This window comes from Mastacembelus armatus, chromosome 4, assembly GCF_900324485.2.
Source record: "Mastacembelus armatus chromosome 4, fMasArm1.2, whole genome shotgun sequence".
In the NCBI taxonomy this organism is placed as follows: Eukaryota; Metazoa; Chordata; class Actinopteri; order Synbranchiformes; family Mastacembelidae; genus Mastacembelus; species Mastacembelus armatus.
In genome coordinates, this window is record NC_046636.1 from 10479950 (window position 1) to 10498153 (window position 18204).

Below are 18204 nucleotides of genomic sequence, written 5' to 3' on the forward strand. Positions count from 1 at the left end.
ACTTGGCTAAGTGCCATGAAATGAAGTCACTAGTTGAACAGGAACACTTGCAGTTTCCCCTGAGTCACTGACAGCAGCTGTGGAGCCAGCAGATCACAGCTAGTGTACTCTAATACAGAACACAGAGGCTGATGAGGAGGGCTCATACTGCCATTTACCCATAATAGTTTCCCTTGGGAGTTGTGCTTCAGGCTTGTTAGCATGCAGGGTTTGTTGCAGTTTGATTTAATTGAGCATTGGTTCATTTCCTTTTAGTGGTTAATATCAAAGTCAATTAGCAGCTAATGAATTGGGAGGACTGACTTACTCTTGCTGTAATCATACTGGTAAACACAGTTGTATTTCAGTAAGTCTTGGGCAACACAGGGAAAAAAGATATAATGATAATAAACCTGTTTTGCAACTTTTAAGAGTACAGTTAGAGTTGTCACAGCTTTAAAAAGAGCTAAAAAAAACCTCATAGCTGATTAGTTTACTGCTAAAAACTAATAATGTTTGTTCCAGCAAAAACACCAAGCTTATGTACAAGGACTTTTCAAGTTTTTAATATGAACACAAATGGGTTATCTTTAAGTGTTAAAACAAACATTTGAAGAGGTCTTCATGAAACCTTGGAAATTGTAAGAGAATTTTTAAGCAATTTCTGAAATATATGCCTAAATGATTAATCAGTTCATTCAGGAAATACTGATAGATTATCAAAAGTGGTTTGTAGTAATTTCTAGCTAATTTCTAAAGTACTGACTACTGTTTAACATTGCTCATCATGTGTAAAGTTTTCGACTGAATAAATAATTTTAATATGTCTACATCTGAACCTTTTCATCATAGTCTCTCTCCAGCATTTTCACTGTAGATAGTGAAAATGCTGCAGCTATGACTCCCACCTTCTCATCAGTTTGCATTCCCTTCCTGCAACTTGTATGTTGCGTAGGAAAACTAATGACATACACTTACTGTTTTTTCATTCATTACAACACAAGGCAGAATTTCCCAAAGATTGTTTATCTGTAAGTAAATGACCTCATCTTGTTGATTTTGTTGCAGCTCGTGCGTTTAATGGTGGGTTTTTACCAGAGCGACATCCCCCCTCCAAATCACTGCTGTGCTGCTCTTTAACAATGACAGGATCTACGTCAAAGCACAGAAGCTCACGCTATTCTTTACATTTCCATCCACAGAACCAGATCCAAAGCATTGAATTATCTCTACCAACACTGTCATTTTCTGATCAGTTGAATAAACCGTTTATATTTACTCATCAGATTTCTTTACAGGGACCAAAATGTAAATTTAAAATAACTAAACAAGCACCGTATATGATCTTCTTCATATATAAATATATGTTTATGTATAAAAAATTTTACTTATGGGTGAAGCTCCAGAGAGAAGAAGAAAGGACAAAATGTTGTGGGATATTATACAAAGTATAATTAGAAAACATCAAAGCAAAGTTGTAATGCAGAGCTATTTAACTGTCAGACATATCTAAGTGGATTAGACATAGTAATTTTGAAATAGGCCTGCTTTGGGCTAGCTGCTGTTTGTATCTGTATCATGGATGAAAATATAACTATAGTATACTGGCAGATACTCAACATGATGGTTATCTGCCAGTTGCTACCTCAGTAACCTGATATTTTTTTTTGTGTGTGTGAAATGACATAAATTTGTATAAATGCATTAATTAAGCAAACATTCTTGCCAACCAGAGTACCTTCTTATTACTTTTTGGTTCAACAGTCCATAACTCAGTGATTCTGTTTTCAAGAACTGACAAGAACAGCATCTCTGACTCCGACTACTGAGGAGGAGGAACTAGGTTGTCATCCAAAAATGCAGATTCATTTTGATTCATGACATTGCTCATTATACAGCAGTTCATATATTGTTTTACTGTGGAAACAGATTTCAAACCAGGCAGTCCTAGAGTACATCTGTATTAGAAAACCTCTTCTAAAGAGGTGGTCAATTAAATATGCAATGAGCAGATGGTGTTTGAGGGTCAGCTTATGTCTTTGAAGTACTAAGGCCTATGCCACAGGCTGACAGAAGACTCTACTGTGTTGGCAACATGAATGACAAACCTGTTCACCTACTTCATTGCTGCCTGTAGAGTGCACACAGTCTATTGGCCCGCTGCCATCAGCCACACAGTGCCAGGGAGGGAGTACGCTGTGTTTTCGATTATAGCCATTGAATCACTACAAAAGAATTAGGTGTTTCCGTTTTTACGTATTATTCCAAAGTTAGGCCTCTGACAGGTGGGGGGCAACTAAAACAGAAACGCTTTCTGTTTCTGGTTTGTTAGTGTTCCCATTGTGAAAATGTTCACTTACAGCAAAAATAACACAATTTTTATTTGGATGTTTACTGAAAGTAAGTGCACCAACACGATTACACAAATTGTAGTTGGTGCCAACACTGTGGGCTCTGTCTTTCTTTCTTTCTTTTCTTTTTTTTTTACCTGTGGTGCCTCAGTGAGCTTCCATGTTTGATTGATTAGTCCTGATATATAAAATACTTTTACTTTCTGGATGAAGTTAATCATTCAAGTAATTTATCAAGCGAAAAAGCCTAATTTTGCTATTTGAGCTTTTGACTGTTGATTAAATGTACTGTAATAAGTAATTTGAAGATGTTAAATAAAAAAAATAAAAAAAAACAGCATAAAAATGTAGGGTAGTGGTGGTTTAAGAGAAATTGTGGGATTAGACCTACGTCAGAGATTAGTCAGACAGACTGAAGGATAATTGGATAAAACAATGGTTAATAAACAATTAATAAAACAATGGTTTTTAAAGAAAAGAAAGTCAGACATTTGTAAAGAAAAGGGTCAGATCTTGTCTCTGACTTAAGAGATTGTGTGCTTCCTTTTCTGTTATGTCAAAATTGAATATCTTTTTTGGACTGTTTGTCAGACTAAACAAGGCAGTTGAAAACGTGACTTTAACTTTTGTTGGCATTTTGCTAAGAGATAAATTGGTTCAATTCACTATAGAAAATAATCAACCGACTAACCAATGATAAAAAGAATCAGTTGCAGACCTCATTTTGAACCAATTATAATACATATCTATGGTACAATCACAAGATTATTTTATCAGACCAATAAAATTGAAGCAGATTGGTTCTTTATTTGATTTTTAGTATTATGGAGTTCTGCTAGGCGAATAAATACTCTTATATACTCAGTGTCTCTTTGCATGATCTTGGTCAGTTTGAAGAGAAGTTGGGCCCAAACGTTTTCTCAGTGCTGCTGAACTAGCCTCTTTCTCACTGATGTGGTTAACAAGGCAGGGTTTTATTTTTTTCTTTTTCATGAGCTGTAGTCTGGTTCAATACCGCACATGTCTCTTTATTTAGCCCCAGCTTCACCCTTACACCCAGACAGCACTTAAAGCAGCATGTCTTAGATCCTGAATTTATATTGTTTCATGTAGTGAAAATGCTAGTAATGATATGTTGCCATTTCCTTTTACTTTTCTGCTGGAATTTACTCTTACCACTGTAGCTTTGTCATAGAGGAAGAGTCCTTTCTTGGCTGTAAAGGTCACAAATGTCGTGCATGTGATTGTTCTCTGCCTAAAACCACACACTGTAGTCACAGCAAATATAACTTGAAGCTGCTCACATGAACTCTGGACAGTGGCGGATCTAGAAATTATTGCATTATTGCATCAATTCAATTTTATTTGTATAGCGCCAAATCACAATACAATCATCTCAAGGCACCTTACAAAAAACAAAAAAAACCAACAAATCCCTTATGAGCAGCACTTGGCGACTGTGGAGAGGCAAAAACTCCCTTTAACGGAAGAAAAAAACCTCCAGCAGAACCGGGCTCAGTTTGGGTGGCCATCTGCCTCGACCGGTTGGGGTGAGTGGATAGAGGAGAGAGAAAAGAACAGCAACAAACAACAAATAGACACTGCAGGTTGGTGGGGCCAGTAACTGCACATCAGCGATATACAGCTCCAGGACCAGGGACACCTGCAGAAGGTACAGAAAGAGAGAGAACAGAGAGATAGAGAGCACAAAGATAGTGAGTGGATTCTTACTTGATAGTTGCTTAATAAGACCTTGAACAGAATTGACAACACGAGTTTAGAGCTGAAGTAAGTACTTGATTAAGTTAACAGAAAATTAATCGGCAACTATTTTGATCATTGCTTTATTTTTAAGCATTTAATTATACTGATTTTTGTTGTTTTCATTGTTTGCTTCTTTCTTTAGATCTGTATGATAATAAACTGAATATAATAACCATTATACTCATTGCTTTTGAAAAACTGGCTGTAAAGGAATACCTAGATGCACCATGTCCCAGTGGCACACTACAGTGTTTGGTATCAGTATCACAGAAAATAAATAGTACAGGAAGTGAAGTGTATATTCACACCAAATTTCTTGATGGGTGAGAGGTCCATAAAATTCTGTCCAAATCATGTCCTTATGAAGCAACTGTCTATTTGTAATTCAATTAGCCTTAATAAATCAAATACAGAAAAGCTATAGCTGCTATATGCTGTAGCAGGCTGAGCAATAAAATTTGTATGATCACAGTAAAACACTGCTCTGATTTGAAAAAGGTGCAATAATAATGCTGCTACAAAACAAAAAACGTGATCTTAAAAATGCCATATGGCCTCTGTTTGGGCTGATGGACTGGGCTTTAGTGTGATGAGATCGTCCATAGATGGCACGTTCTCCTCTCTGCACTGGCAACAGCTATTTATTTTTACTTTGCAGGTACCACATATCAAATTTTTCACCAGAATCATTTTTGCTACCTGCATCATCCAGACTGTCTGCTTATCATCCACTCTGCTTTATCGCAGTGTGTGGGGTGTTGAGAGATACAAGCATATTTGACACCATAATGCAGTGTTTTGATAACATTGTATATTCAGAATATGGAAGTGTGTTTAATACGAAAAACACGAGGCTACACATTTACTCTTTGATTTGTTTATTACAAGTAGATGAAATTGGTTTTCTTACAGTTTAGGAAACATGGGAAGTCTAAATCATTTATTTTACAGTTACCAGTTTTCTGCAAGATTTGAGATAATCTGAGCCCTGACTAACACAGAGCATGAAAATGATTTGTCATGGTCATCAGCACACTCTTTGGTTTCTTTACTCCAAAAAATATCACTGACCTAAAGCTTATGTTTTTTTTTTTTTAATGCTGAGTACTGCGGTTACTAGAGTAATTGTTTTTCAGTCTCAGTCACATTTCAGATTCCTGCAATCTCATTCTCACTGGTACTGTACTATAATATACACATAAATAATATCGGCGGATATATATCAGTTTTTTGTTTTTTTTTTTTAACTTTTTTTCTTTACTTAATATCAGTATCGGCATCGGCCCCAAAAAACCCATATCAGTCGGGCTCTAGTTACATCATGTAACTAGCTGTACATGGGAAGAACAAAAACTAATACAATGGGTTTGGTGTGGTAAAAAGAGATCCTCGAGAAGAGCCTTCCTAAAAGAAGAGGAAGATGAAACAAAATTTTCCAACCCTGTTATGTACAATAACAGCAATCTTGTAAAGATTATGTAGGTACATTACAAGATTATGTACATTTGACATTATGCAAAATAATAGAGAACATTTGAGAGAAAGTTGTTTTTCAATTCTGAAAAAAAGTCAGGATTAGTATTTTACCCAGAGTTGTGCAGCCGTTCTGTGTACAAGTACTTATATTTGAGTACTCGCTGATACCAAATATGAAGCATGGAATACTAGCATTTCTGCTGTAAAAATCATGGTTACCATAAAATTCATGCAGTGACTTTTTATGAGAACTTCTTTATATAGTTTTGATTGTTATTAAATGAAATAAAACAAAGGAGGCTGTTGCTGACAAAATGAACACGAAAGTTCAGGAGCACATAATCTCACAGCCAACAAAAATGTAATTAAAAAATGCCGTCACTCCATATCTTCATATATTTAATAAAAGGTTTGTGTTTTAGCTGTCTGCTCTCTGCTTTCTTCTTCTGCTCATTATCCAGACTCAGGTTGGGCATGCTCCAAGGTCAGAGCTGTGAGGCAATGGCCCAGTTTTTCATTTTGCCAGGGCTCCTCCTTTCCTTATCCTCTGTTAGCACTTTCACAAGTTCACCCTGCAGGCTTTACTTTAAAGATTAGAAGGAAATACTCATGTTCTTGTGGTTGCATAGAATGGGGCCAACTGAGTTATTCACAAAAGATGAGTTATATTTCCAGGACTAATTTTTCTAAACGGTTTCTTCCAAGGGAAAGATAGCTAAACATGTCTGACCTTTTCCAGGTCACCCGCCTTCAATTTGCTCATTTAAACACACTGACATCCGAGAGATGCCCCAGAGCAACAACACTGAAGCAGGTTGTGTCAAGGACAGAGCAGCGGTTGTTTCTGAGTGCATCATACATACTTCCCATGCATTGCTTCGTTCTGGTCCAAAGAAAACTTTGAAGTGGCTTCGAGAAAGCTGTGCAGTTGTTTTTAAATAGTCATTCAGTGGGTTCCCAGCTTTAAATTATGCAGAATTGTTTATGGTATGTATTTGTAATAATACAAACAATAATTAGCATACCTGGACTTTTATTTTTGTTTGATTAGCTATTATTTTTCTGGGATTTGTGTAGATATCAGTGTAATTACCCTGTCCCCTTAATGTAGGCCATGTTGCTCTGTGAAGGCTTTGACCCTTCCTTCAGGTAATGTTGGTGAACCAGTTGGAGGTCTGTACTTACTACTCTTTTGTAATCACTGCATTTGTACTAGCAAAGTGGCCAGTGAAAAGTATAACAATAGGCCAAATCCTCTTGAAGTCAGAGACTGGAGCCTCTCAGCAAAGAAATTGACTTTGCCTGTAGCAGCTGACAAAGAAAAACAGAGCTTGTAAAATGCTCTTTAGCTTTTGACCATGTTAAATGTCTGTGTAAGAGAGGCAAACCCTTTATTGCTTTTGACCAGTACGCCCCCCTTGTCTACTTAAGTCCCTAGTTCATTCTGCTGTGTTTGGGTTGCTTACACAAAAAAACAAGATTAGGAGGCTAGATGTCATGCAGCTCGAATTTGGTTTGTCACAAATCAGCATTGTGCCACGTGACCTTACTGTTCTGTTTCTAATCTTCATAGATGGTTTTATTACCGTCATCGTTTTATTTGGAGAAGTTTATCTGAAAGCTAAGGTTGTATTTTGGTCAGCAACATTTCTTCTTAATAAAGCACAATTGCACAACTCTGTTGCTCAGTAAGCAAAGTTGGGCATTTTTTGACAGAAACCTTAAGAGAGCACAGGATAAGTGTTGCACATACAGTAAAGATTGACCGTATAGGTACTGTCTGCAGGATAGCCACATCTCTTATTGAAAGCACTCAGCTAGAGTAGCTTAGTAAGACTTGGTTCTTCCTGATAGTGACCAGATGTTGGCAGCTGTCAGTGTGATACCATGCAGAAGAAACAAACAGCTGGAGGGGGTTTGGGGCATGCTGTTGACAGTCTGCTGTTGCTGCAGACAGTCAAACTTAATCTGTGTTTTACACACGACACACACACGGACATATTCTGCTGCGTTATATCTTGTGAAGTACTTTCATACTCAGGCATTAAACTAATGTACTTATCTCCAGTGATTTACAGAGGGCAAATGCATAATAAGCCTTAAATCTTGATAATCACTTAGCATAGCAAATAGAAGAGGTCTGAGTACATAAACCTTTTTAGTCTGTATCGGGTAGATGATGAACTTGCCTTTCTGCAGCTCATTACTGCAAAACTGTTGTAAATGTGGAAGATGCATCATTTGGTGTCATGCATTATTATCTTTCACAGTTATGAAGTAAAGAAAGGTAGTGCTGTGTCACAGAGCATTTTTTTTTTTATGTGTGAAGCCCAACAACAATTTCTTTCATGGTTCTGTTGTTAACTCTTAATTTCCAGATGGGGCTTGTTCATGCTTTTAAAATATGTTTTTTATAAATAGACAATTGATCAGTGATAAAACACTGCGACATCAGGCTGACCTTTATGAACCCAATCCAGTGTTTTTAACGTTATAAGGTGGTACATATTATTACTCGTGGTTGCATTTGTCTTATTTACTGTGTTTCACTGTAGTTTTACTGTGCACAGCAATAAAACCACTTATCAGCTATGGCGTTACAAAGCAAAAATAAAGTCCTATGTATTTTAACAGTTTGCAAGATTTTTGTTAGTAGGTGCTATTGGTTGCTTTTGTGATTAACTGTACATTGCATAATTGACTGTAACTGACTGACAACTTCTCCAGAGGTCCAAGAGAGCAGACAAGGAGGAATGTTGGAAATACACGTCATTATATCATGCAGTAAATATTCCAGGGACCACATCCTCTAGTTTTGACATTGATGTAACACCATAATGAGCTGCTGATGTACCTTTCTTAGACTGAAGTAAGAGCACAACAACATGTTAAACTCCACAGACTATAGGGGAGTTGGGAGTAGTCCACCAAGCCTGTGCTTGGGTGAGGTCTTTCACTTTCTTCTTGCCCAGTCGTGGCTCTTGATCCGTTGGAGAACCAAGATGTGCTTTGTCACATTATAAAGGGCAGTGTGCCAGACCTGACTCAAGCTCTGTGGCATTATCGCAAAATGGCATCTCTGTTTAGCAGCGGCTAACGGTGTGTGTGTGTCTGCAAGTTCTTGTCAATACTCAGTTTTTGCTATCATGTAATGAAATTGTAGTTTTCAGAGGCTGTAATTGTAGAATATGGGTGTGTTGATGAAGTGAAATTATTGCATTCAGCACACCCTATGTTTAGAACAGTCAAGATGTTGATGGGTGAATAACTAGAGCAAGAATAATCATAGAGCAAGATCAGGAAGTTATTGAGATGTGAAGTCAGTGATAATTGTGCTGCTCTGTTACTATGCTGTTTGTAACTTGTCTTCTGCTGAAGATTCGAATAGAACATTGTCCGTTTGGACTATTAAGTGCCTTAGCTAAGGACATTTAATTTATAGAACAGGTAGACATTTATTTATTTTAATATAAAACATTTTACTTGCACAATCTGTTTAAAGTGGGACAGATTATAAGTAAACAAGGAACCCAAATTGGATGTGAATGTTTTTTTACATAAGGATATCCTTGCAGTTCATCTTTTATCTCTGTAGCCAATGAATGCCTGTCAATGATAGCGTTAAGTCATGCTTCCACTTGGTTTTAAATGCCTTTTATCCTGTCCCTACAGAGCCACCATAGAGGAAGTGGAGGGGGATGTGTGTGAGTTGGAATCCAAGCTTGATAAAGTGAGTACCACCCATGGAAAAACATTGCTTAATTGTTCACTTTTGTTCTGCTCTGTAACCTGCACCTACTGAGGCCATCCTGCAAGTGGAAAGTTGCAGGTTTGTCTGACCTTATCTCCAGTATATCCCCTGGCACATTGTCAGGGGATATACTGGGGACTATTATAGATGCTGTGCACTTGGCTTCTGCCTTAATGAAATACGTGGGTGTGTATGCATTTCACAAGTATAGGAAGAAACACCCATTGGTCCCACACTGTAGTTTGTGTTGTAAGTTGACAATTTACTTCAATAATTGCTAGACATCATAAATTGCTTCGGTCTTGAAGATGTACCAGTGATTCTAAAGGTGTTGGGACGTATCTATCTAGTGGAAAATCTGTTGTCCTGAAGCTCCTGTTGATTTCACTCAATGTGTCTTTGATTCTGATAAACACATTTTGTGATCAAAATTAAAAAAAATGGAGACTGTGGGAATCAATTCTGGCTGTAACAAGGAAATATCTTGGATGGTGAACGAGTCCATATGGTTGGTGTTTTTTGATTCCAACTATGACAGTTGGTGTCAGAACAAAAAACAGATTATAGTCCTTGTATCTTAAAGACGATGAGTTTTTGCACTCTTGGCTCTACGATGCCATTTGCAGTGAGATTTACTGAATATGAGGACTAGTTCAGAGGGTCCACAGCATTTCTTTTTTGTTTGTTTTTTTTTTTTTTAGCTTCAACTGCTAACTTTCACATGGGAACCCCTGTTTTTTAATGGCAGTAAATTTTTGCCTTTTGAAGTCATTTCCTGTAGCTGGCTCAAACTACATTCTCACCCCTAGTAAGCTGCATCACTGTTCATCTCTGGTGTCTGTGTCTGCTTAATAGGTGTAATAAAGAATATTAATAGAATAGAATAAGAATATAATAAACCAACCGACCAATCTATTGTGAATCTATAGTAGTACTCCTTTCTGTTAGAAAAGCAATTCTTTTTAGCAATGGACCCCTCCAGTGCCAAGAGTGTATTCACTAGCTGAGGACAAGACCTTAAACTTGGAAGATCCCAGTTCATTGTTCCTGGACTTACAGTCTTATAGAGTCCCACCCTCCTCCTCACCCCACTTCTGTGAGTCATCGCCGGCCGCATTTCCCTTCTTGCTCCAGAGAGGAAGGATCTGCTGCAGAGTGGGTGTGTTTGTGTGCGTGTGTGTGTGTGTGCGCTCTCTTTGAGCATATTCGTGGTGTTGATGGGTGGAGTTGAGAAACAAAGACTAAAAACAGACCAACTTTTGATGTCATGTACAGCTATGGTAAATCAAAAGTAAATATGTTTCAATGGGCTAATATCTCCTCTTAAAAAGACTTGCTCATGTAATAGTTGACAAGCACCTTACTGTATGTCCTGCCTTTTTAAATTTGTCCTACCAAGACACTGTTTAAGCATAAATTCACTTGAAGTTTTGAAAAAAAAATCTGTATACTGTTTTTAAAATGAAATGCCACATTTTGAGCGACCATTATTTCCATTAGTTAAAATTTTAGTTATCTGACTCAAATAAATGACCCTGGTTTTACGTCCTGTTTCCAACCCTTAATTTTGCTGCGGAATAACCAGTGCCAATTATTTTAGGCATAAGTAAGGGATTTCCTAAAGAAGAAATGAGCTATTAACGATTTTTTTTGTTGACCACTTGCTTATTAGTTTAAAAATGCTTAAATTTAGCATTTTTATTTGAGTCATGTAGCTGCTGTGACTGCAGAGGTACATGGAAGCTCTGTGTCATCTCCTGTGTGGGGGAGTCGATGGAGGATGGCCAGCATCTGTTGTGAGTTTACATAACCTGGCATTATCTTTGTCCCCAGTGAGTCAGTTGGGAAAGAAGTGCCTGTTGCTAATTACCGTGAAACACACTAAGAATCTTATTTTTCAGTTTTATGCATTGCAACACCAACTTTCACAAAATCTACGACTCTTGGATCTCCTTTTAGGACATTAACATTAAGCGCTTTAATAAGACAGAATGCCCTGAAGAAAGGACCATTGTTTCTAGTGTATTTTAAAGTCTTTTCTATGCTGTTGCATTTCTTAATTTTTCTCCACTTAACATTTTCCCCTCTGTCACTTTTTTCTCTCTAGTTGGTCAAGCTGTGTATTGGGATGATTGATGCCGGAAAAGCCTACAATGCAGCCAACAAGCAGTTTGTTAATGGGATTCGGGAGCTAGCCCAGCAGTCCACCAAAGATGAGGTCATTGAGGTAATCCGAAAGCACTCTGGCTTGATCTCAAATGGACACAGTTGTGATTGCATATTGTGGCAGGCTTGTTTTGATTTTTTTTTGTTTTTTTTGTTTTTTTTTTGGATTTTTTTATTTTAAAGCTACTAATTAAGAGTCTTTCCTGGTTCTCTGGAGTTTTTTTTTTTTTTTTTTTTAAAGGCCTGGACTTCTCTCTGTTTGATTCACCACCTTGTTCGCACTCTTGATAAATCACTCTTGATCATCCACTGGGCCTTGATGAGGTGAAATGTTTTTTGTTTTTTTTTTTCACATGAAGTTGCATGGCAAGGCAAACACTTCCTCTCTGCCTTTGTGTATTCTGTACCCTGGCTCCCTTGGGTATGAAGTTCAGAAACTGTATGTATTTGGAGAGCCAAAAGACTTTTTAAAAAAATTTTTTTTTTTTATTTCAAACTGCTATTGTGGCTTCCAAGACCATGGTTTCCTTTTTGCCATTCCTGTCTGACAGAGGAGTTTGTCCCTGTGCAAACATGTCCGTAGCCTAGCATGTTGTAGACATTTGCATTTCATCCCATTTACTGTTTGTGTAACCTTGTTAAATACATTTGTGGTTATTGTTTGCCCTGTGCAATTATTTCTGTTTTATTTTTGGGTTATTTATTCTCTTACCCTTTATAGATACATGAGGACATTTCTCCCTCTGTCTGCTTCATGGTTGTCCTTCTTTTCCCTCCACAGTCCAGTCTCACAAAGTTTGCAGAGAGCCTGCAGGAGATGATCAACTATCACACGGTATGCTATCACTGTCATGTGAAACCAGATGTATTTTTTCCCCCTTGAGTGCTGGGTACTCAACACTTGGAAACAGTTCTCTAAGTGTTAGAGTTTTATTTACTGCTGAGAAGCAGAGTGCAGTCTACAAGCCGAAGAAAACAAATCTGTGATATGTGGTTTGAAAAAGGGAAACAAAGTGAACAGGAATGCCCATGCCCAAGACAAGGGTTGTTACTTCCAAAAAAAAACATACCATGCAAAAATATCAACACCCCCTCCTCCAGGTCTGCCCTTCCTGACCAGTTAACCTAGGGGAACCACTGGGGTGTTGGCGAAAACCTGCATGTGCAGCAAACACTGCCTTTCATTAAAAGAGGTTAAAAGAAGGCTCTTTGGGTCAGATGCAAAAAAAAAAAAGTTATTCTTTAACCATGTAAATGTCCACGTAATGTAGCATTGGGATTTCTGGTTTTTAAAAAAAAAAACGTCCAAATTACTTCCCCAGCATATAAACTCCATGGTATAGAATGAAGACTTGTCATAAAATCTATTCCCTTCCACCCATGATTTAGAGTGTTTATCTGTTGGAATAAATCACGCATCACTGAGGTAAACATGGTCAACTTTTTACAATGTGGTTGTGATCTTGGAGACAGCTGAAATGCATTTATTTGACTTTATTGCGCAAGTTGGTCACATAGAGGGAAAGGGGGAGGGTAGGAGGCCTGCAACTAATGTCTGCAGCCTGACTCGAATCATGAATATCGTGCACGCAGTCTGCATACATACATGACACCCAACAAAACCACTTGGCTGTTGGCATGCTAGAGTAATATAAATATTCTACTGGCCTTACTTTTTTTTATTTTTTTTTATTTTTTATTTTTTATTGTGTGGTCCTCTCATGCTCTTCAGCGACTAGTTCTTGGACAGTTAAAAACATGTCTTATCCCTTGTTTTATCCTCTTCTGTCCCCATCAAAGACATATAATAACATAAAATACCCTTATTGTTATTGTATGGTATACACAACGAAAGGAGCCCAGTAGGACAGATCTGAGTATGTGGCTGTTCTTTCAGAGTCCGTTTATTGGTCTCCTCAGTTTCTGGTAAGCCTGACACTGATATTAAAAACAGACACACACCTTTCCTCTGACCTTTTATTAAGATGACCCTAAACACAGTAGGGAGGCACAGAGTAAGCTGGAGGCTGTTGGCCCTAAAATGCAAATTCTCTTGATCTCACTTGTCATGTCTTCTATGTTTATTAGCTCTGCATAACACGTTTCATTGTGTACAACATGTTTGTTAGCATAAATAACCAAAAGGATGTGATTGATGGGGAAGTAAGATGCTTGATAGTCTGTTTATCATATACACAAAATCAAGTAAAATATCAAATATTTGATTGTTTCAACTTCTTTGGTATTAAAAACTGAGTATGTTTTGTTTGGTCCATGTATTTGTACAACAAATCATCAGCTGAGCAAATAACCAGATAAATCAATAATGTTTTTATATGAACCTCATGCTTTTAGACTGATAAATCTAACTTTCAGGACTAAAGTTCACATTTCTGTTTACAGTGAGTTAGTGGTTAGTGAACATGAGATACAGTTTATCTCCTTAATTAGTACACAAAAGAAGCTGCACAAGAAATGAAGGAATTTGACGTGGCCTATGATGACTCATGACAGTCTTTCTACACCAAGTCCTCTTATTAACTTCCCGGATTACTCCCCTAAAAGTCTCCTGGAGCCACTGTGTAGGCCTGCGACTGTGACTCAACAGCAGAGACTGTGGTCGCATCAGCTGACTGTCAGATAAGTTTTTGCCACTCAGCGATCTTTCAGCACATGATCCACTCAAACACAGTGCTCAATTTGTTTGTCACCAGTAGCTTCCACCAGCCGCGTTGTCTTGTCTGGCCATAAAATTGCACTGAAGTCCTGATTAGAGAGAAGGGTACTTCAAACATGCAGATTGATAAGGGTGTGACTCAGAAACAAGAATAAACAAACCACGTAATTTCTCGTGTTCATGTCTTTATGAATTGCGTTTACAAATTCTGTGCTTCTATAAATTTAGCTGCTTAATTGCACCCTTTGATGTTTACAAAAATCCACTTAAACATTAGTGCTGAATGCTGATGTGCAACACTTCCTGTGGCCTGGGAAGTGAAAACATACACAGATAACTTCCTGCTGCTTCTTTGATGCTTAAGATGTTTAATGTGTGAATTCTCTGTCTTACTAGAGATTAGCCTTTATTTCAACCAGAAAGGAACAATTAATCTCTTTCTTTCTTCACAGATATTATTCGATCAGGCCCAGAGATCCATCAAGACCCAGCTTCAAACATTTGTCAAAGAGTGAGTATTGGCTGAAAAGAACAAAAAGGCTGCTAATTTCTGTAAGCACTCTAGCAATCAGAAATTCTGGTTTGTCACTTGTTTGAGAACAAAGCCACACCACATTAAAATTTTAGAGATTTAACTCAAGCATGTAAATGAACTTAACACTGGACAAATTTGAGGTGAACATAATGCACCTGAACGTCAAATCCACACTGGAGAAAAAAGTGCAATAGATGTGAAAAAATAGAAAGGCTTGACTTGAAATTCTTATAATGAAAGTGTTTGAGGAATGTATACATGTGAAGACACATACATTATATATGATATTTCCTATTCATATCTACTCTAGACCTAATTTTACCTTCTAATACAACACTGAATACCAGACCTCTCTGTAAGTACAGGAAACAGTGGAGGCTTCAAGTTTATTTCATTATCAGCATTAGCTGTTTTTGCCCTTGGCTGAACACCCACATCTACACCCATGCTTCTCACAGCATCTTGCTGGGAATCATGTTCCTCCACAATTGCTCACTACCCTTCAGCACTCAAATGACACTTAATCTCACTTAAGCAAAAGACAACAAAGAACTAATGTGGTGCACACAGCTTAAGGACTTGTGATCTGGCTTCCTCTTCAAAATTAGTAGTACTGCACAATCACTTGGCCAGACATTGGAGGCTTGCATTTGCAGGACCTGGATCAAGTAGTTTCAGCAAATAATTTAGTTTGTTTTCACCCTCTTGCATTTTCAGCTAATCAAGATGAATGAAATCATCTTTGACCTTTGTGTGTTTCTGTTGTCTGGTCATGGTTGTGTTGCTTGATATTAAGAGATGGTAAAAAACAAAGAGAAATGTGTTATCTATAGGATTGTTGTTTGTGAAATCCCAAGTTTGTCCCTATTATTTTTTATTTTTATTTTTTTTTAAACATTCAATTGTATGAATGTATTATTGGCATTGTTCTGGGGTAGTTCCACCTAGCCCAGGCACTGAAAGAGGCTGTTAAGGAAATAAGAAATTTATTTAAGTAGAATTTATTTAAGAAATGTATAAAACTTTTATTCGTCTGTCCCACTGAATAATAATCTTAGATGCTTTTTAAATTATTTTTTATGAACCCATTGTATAATAGAAATAAAGCTGTGTTCTTGTTTTTCTTTGATAGTGACCTACGTAAGTTCAAAGAAGCCAAGAAGCAATTTGACAAGGTGAGCGAGGAGAAGGAGGCTGCACTAATTAAGAATGCCCAGGCGCCCCGCAATAAGCAGCATGAGGTGGAGGAGGCCACCAACATCCTCACTGCCACACGCAAGTGCTTTCGACACATCGTCCTCGACTACGTCTTACAGGTACATTGATTTCATTTGTATTAGTCTTTAACTGACAAGATACAAACAAAACTGCACACAGTACCAGTGGTTGTGCTATACATTTCAGTAACAGGTCATCATATAATTATATACCTGCATTTAAATGCAATCGGCCTGGGATTCCTTTAATGTGGATTCTGGTTTTAGTCCGCATCGTGCAAGAAATTGCGTTCCTTTAAGTTATATGGTTTCAATGTGACTATATATAGCAATTTATTGCTGACATGCAGCTTATAACACAAACCTCCAAAAACGCTGAGCTACACACTGTGTTGTACGAGGTTTGTCTGTGCAGCCTAGCCTGCATGGATTTGGATATGGCTCTTAATATGCCGAGTCAGGATAAAAAATGCCGATGTAGCACGGAAGAATGAACCACAGCTGTGCTTAATCCAAAACCAAAAATCCCAGCTCCTTCACCTAAACTGTTCCAGTTTACTACATCAGAGTGGATTTAATTCAAAGACATAGCAACATTAGCTTCATTAGGACACCATCAGCAGCAGCTGTGTTATAGAAATGCCAGTAAAACAAGTAAATGGGTAGAGGTTTTTGGTTTTTGCTCAAAAGAGTAACAGTGACACGATAGTACATAGTGGCATACTGCATAAACTGTTAGCTAGTTTGTTGTCACGTTAATGAAGATTCTTGAGTTTAATAGTAGTGCTCAGTAATGTAATGTGTCACAATGTTCTTATGACCAACAAGCCACCATGTTTGAACAAGCACTATGGAAGAGAAAGTATTCATGTTTTCGGATATTTGCTTCCTTCCTCTTCGATGTGTCCTCAAACGGACATGGTTTACCAGAAATCTGTTAATGAACACTGCTATTGCAACATATCCCATATTTGAAGAAACACTACTGGCCTCAGGATCTGCTGTTTCATTAATATCTATCATAGGACATTTGATTCCAAAACGGGTTTTTGAATGAAATCATTTCTGCAGTGATGAATGACTTCCAGGTGACCAAATCTTGTGGTTTAAATCAAATATTGCATGTCTTTAGTCAATTGGTTTAGATCTGTTAGACCACAATGATGTTTTACACCTCTTGACCACAGCGTCACAGAAAAATGCTCTAATAAGGGAGCTGTTACTGCATCTCACAATGCTGCATTGGCATGGTTTGCTCCAAAATTAGATGGTGTAAAAAAAAAAAAAAAAAACAAAACAAAAAGCAGGTTTCACAATAGGTTTGGCAGTCTGCTCTAGTGGCCCACTGTATAATCAGTCCCTCATAAAATGAAGGCTGGCTGTGAGATGTTAGTTTAGTTTTTATCTTGCCTTTTAGTGTGCTTATAGGAAATCTATGAGCCAGGCAGCTAACACAGCTGTTTTACCAGTAAATGGATCTCCTTTTAAAGTTTCACAGTTTCTAGTTGGCCCGTCAGCACTTTTCAAATGAAGCCAACTTCTGCAGCTGTTCTTGCAGGAAGCGTTTGGGACAGAATTTTAAATTGTTTTGTGACATTTTTGCTTAATTGTACAGTATGTAGTTTACCGCAACATTTAGAATAGTAGAGGGACAGGATAATATATAAGAAGGGTACCTGGGCTTGCATCCATGAACTGTTAGGAATGGACCACATCTTGTTTACCCTGCGGTGCCACGTAGCTCATAAAATACTAAACATCTGGGTTCCCTTCAGTGACTGTCAAGCTTAGAAACAATAGATTTCCATTTATTGTTTCTAAGATCGACAGTCGCTGAAGGAGCCGATCTCACAATAATCAGGGGAATAGATAAAACGACCGTCTTCTTCACCCTGACCAATATGTTTTTTATCAGACATACAAACCAATTCATAAAATTTGAATACACTCATAAATATGAGCATAACTTTATGTTTTGTTCAAACTCTGTGTCCTCATTTTCCAGTGGAGTGGAATTACCACAGCTTACCAACCATTTACAACCCAAACGATCTTAAATTTTTCCGGTGACTTGTGTTTTTTGACACCATATTGCACTTTGCCAGTTAAACAGCCATCCTTTTGCAGGGCTGCTCCAGTCAAAACTACTAATTGACTGTAATAAAAAGAAGGAAGGTGCTTGTAAATGTTGTGATACATCAGCCACTGTGGTTACGACATGGAAAAGTCTACATTTTGTTATAAACACAAGTGCAGTTAGTGTTGCTAGGGAAAAGCACCAACCTACA

General features: G+C 37.6%; 1 protein-coding gene across 2 annotated transcripts in view; it reads left to right on the forward strand.

The window, feature by feature from the left end:
• LOC113139643 (arf-GAP with coiled-coil, ANK repeat and PH domain-containing protein 2) overlaps positions 1-18204 on the forward strand; it is a 45489-nt gene that overhangs the window by 3223 nt on the left and 24062 nt on the right. For both annotated transcript variants that reach the window (XM_026322970.2, XM_026322971.1), the window contains exons 2-6: positions 9243-9300; positions 11429-11548; positions 12269-12322; positions 14617-14675; positions 15832-16015. In XM_026322970.2, coding sequence (XP_026178755.1) covers positions 9243-9300; positions 11429-11548; positions 12269-12322; positions 14617-14675; positions 15832-16015 — 475 coding nt within the window. The remainder of the gene's footprint in view (positions 1-9242; positions 9301-11428; positions 11549-12268; positions 12323-14616; positions 14676-15831; positions 16016-18204) is intronic.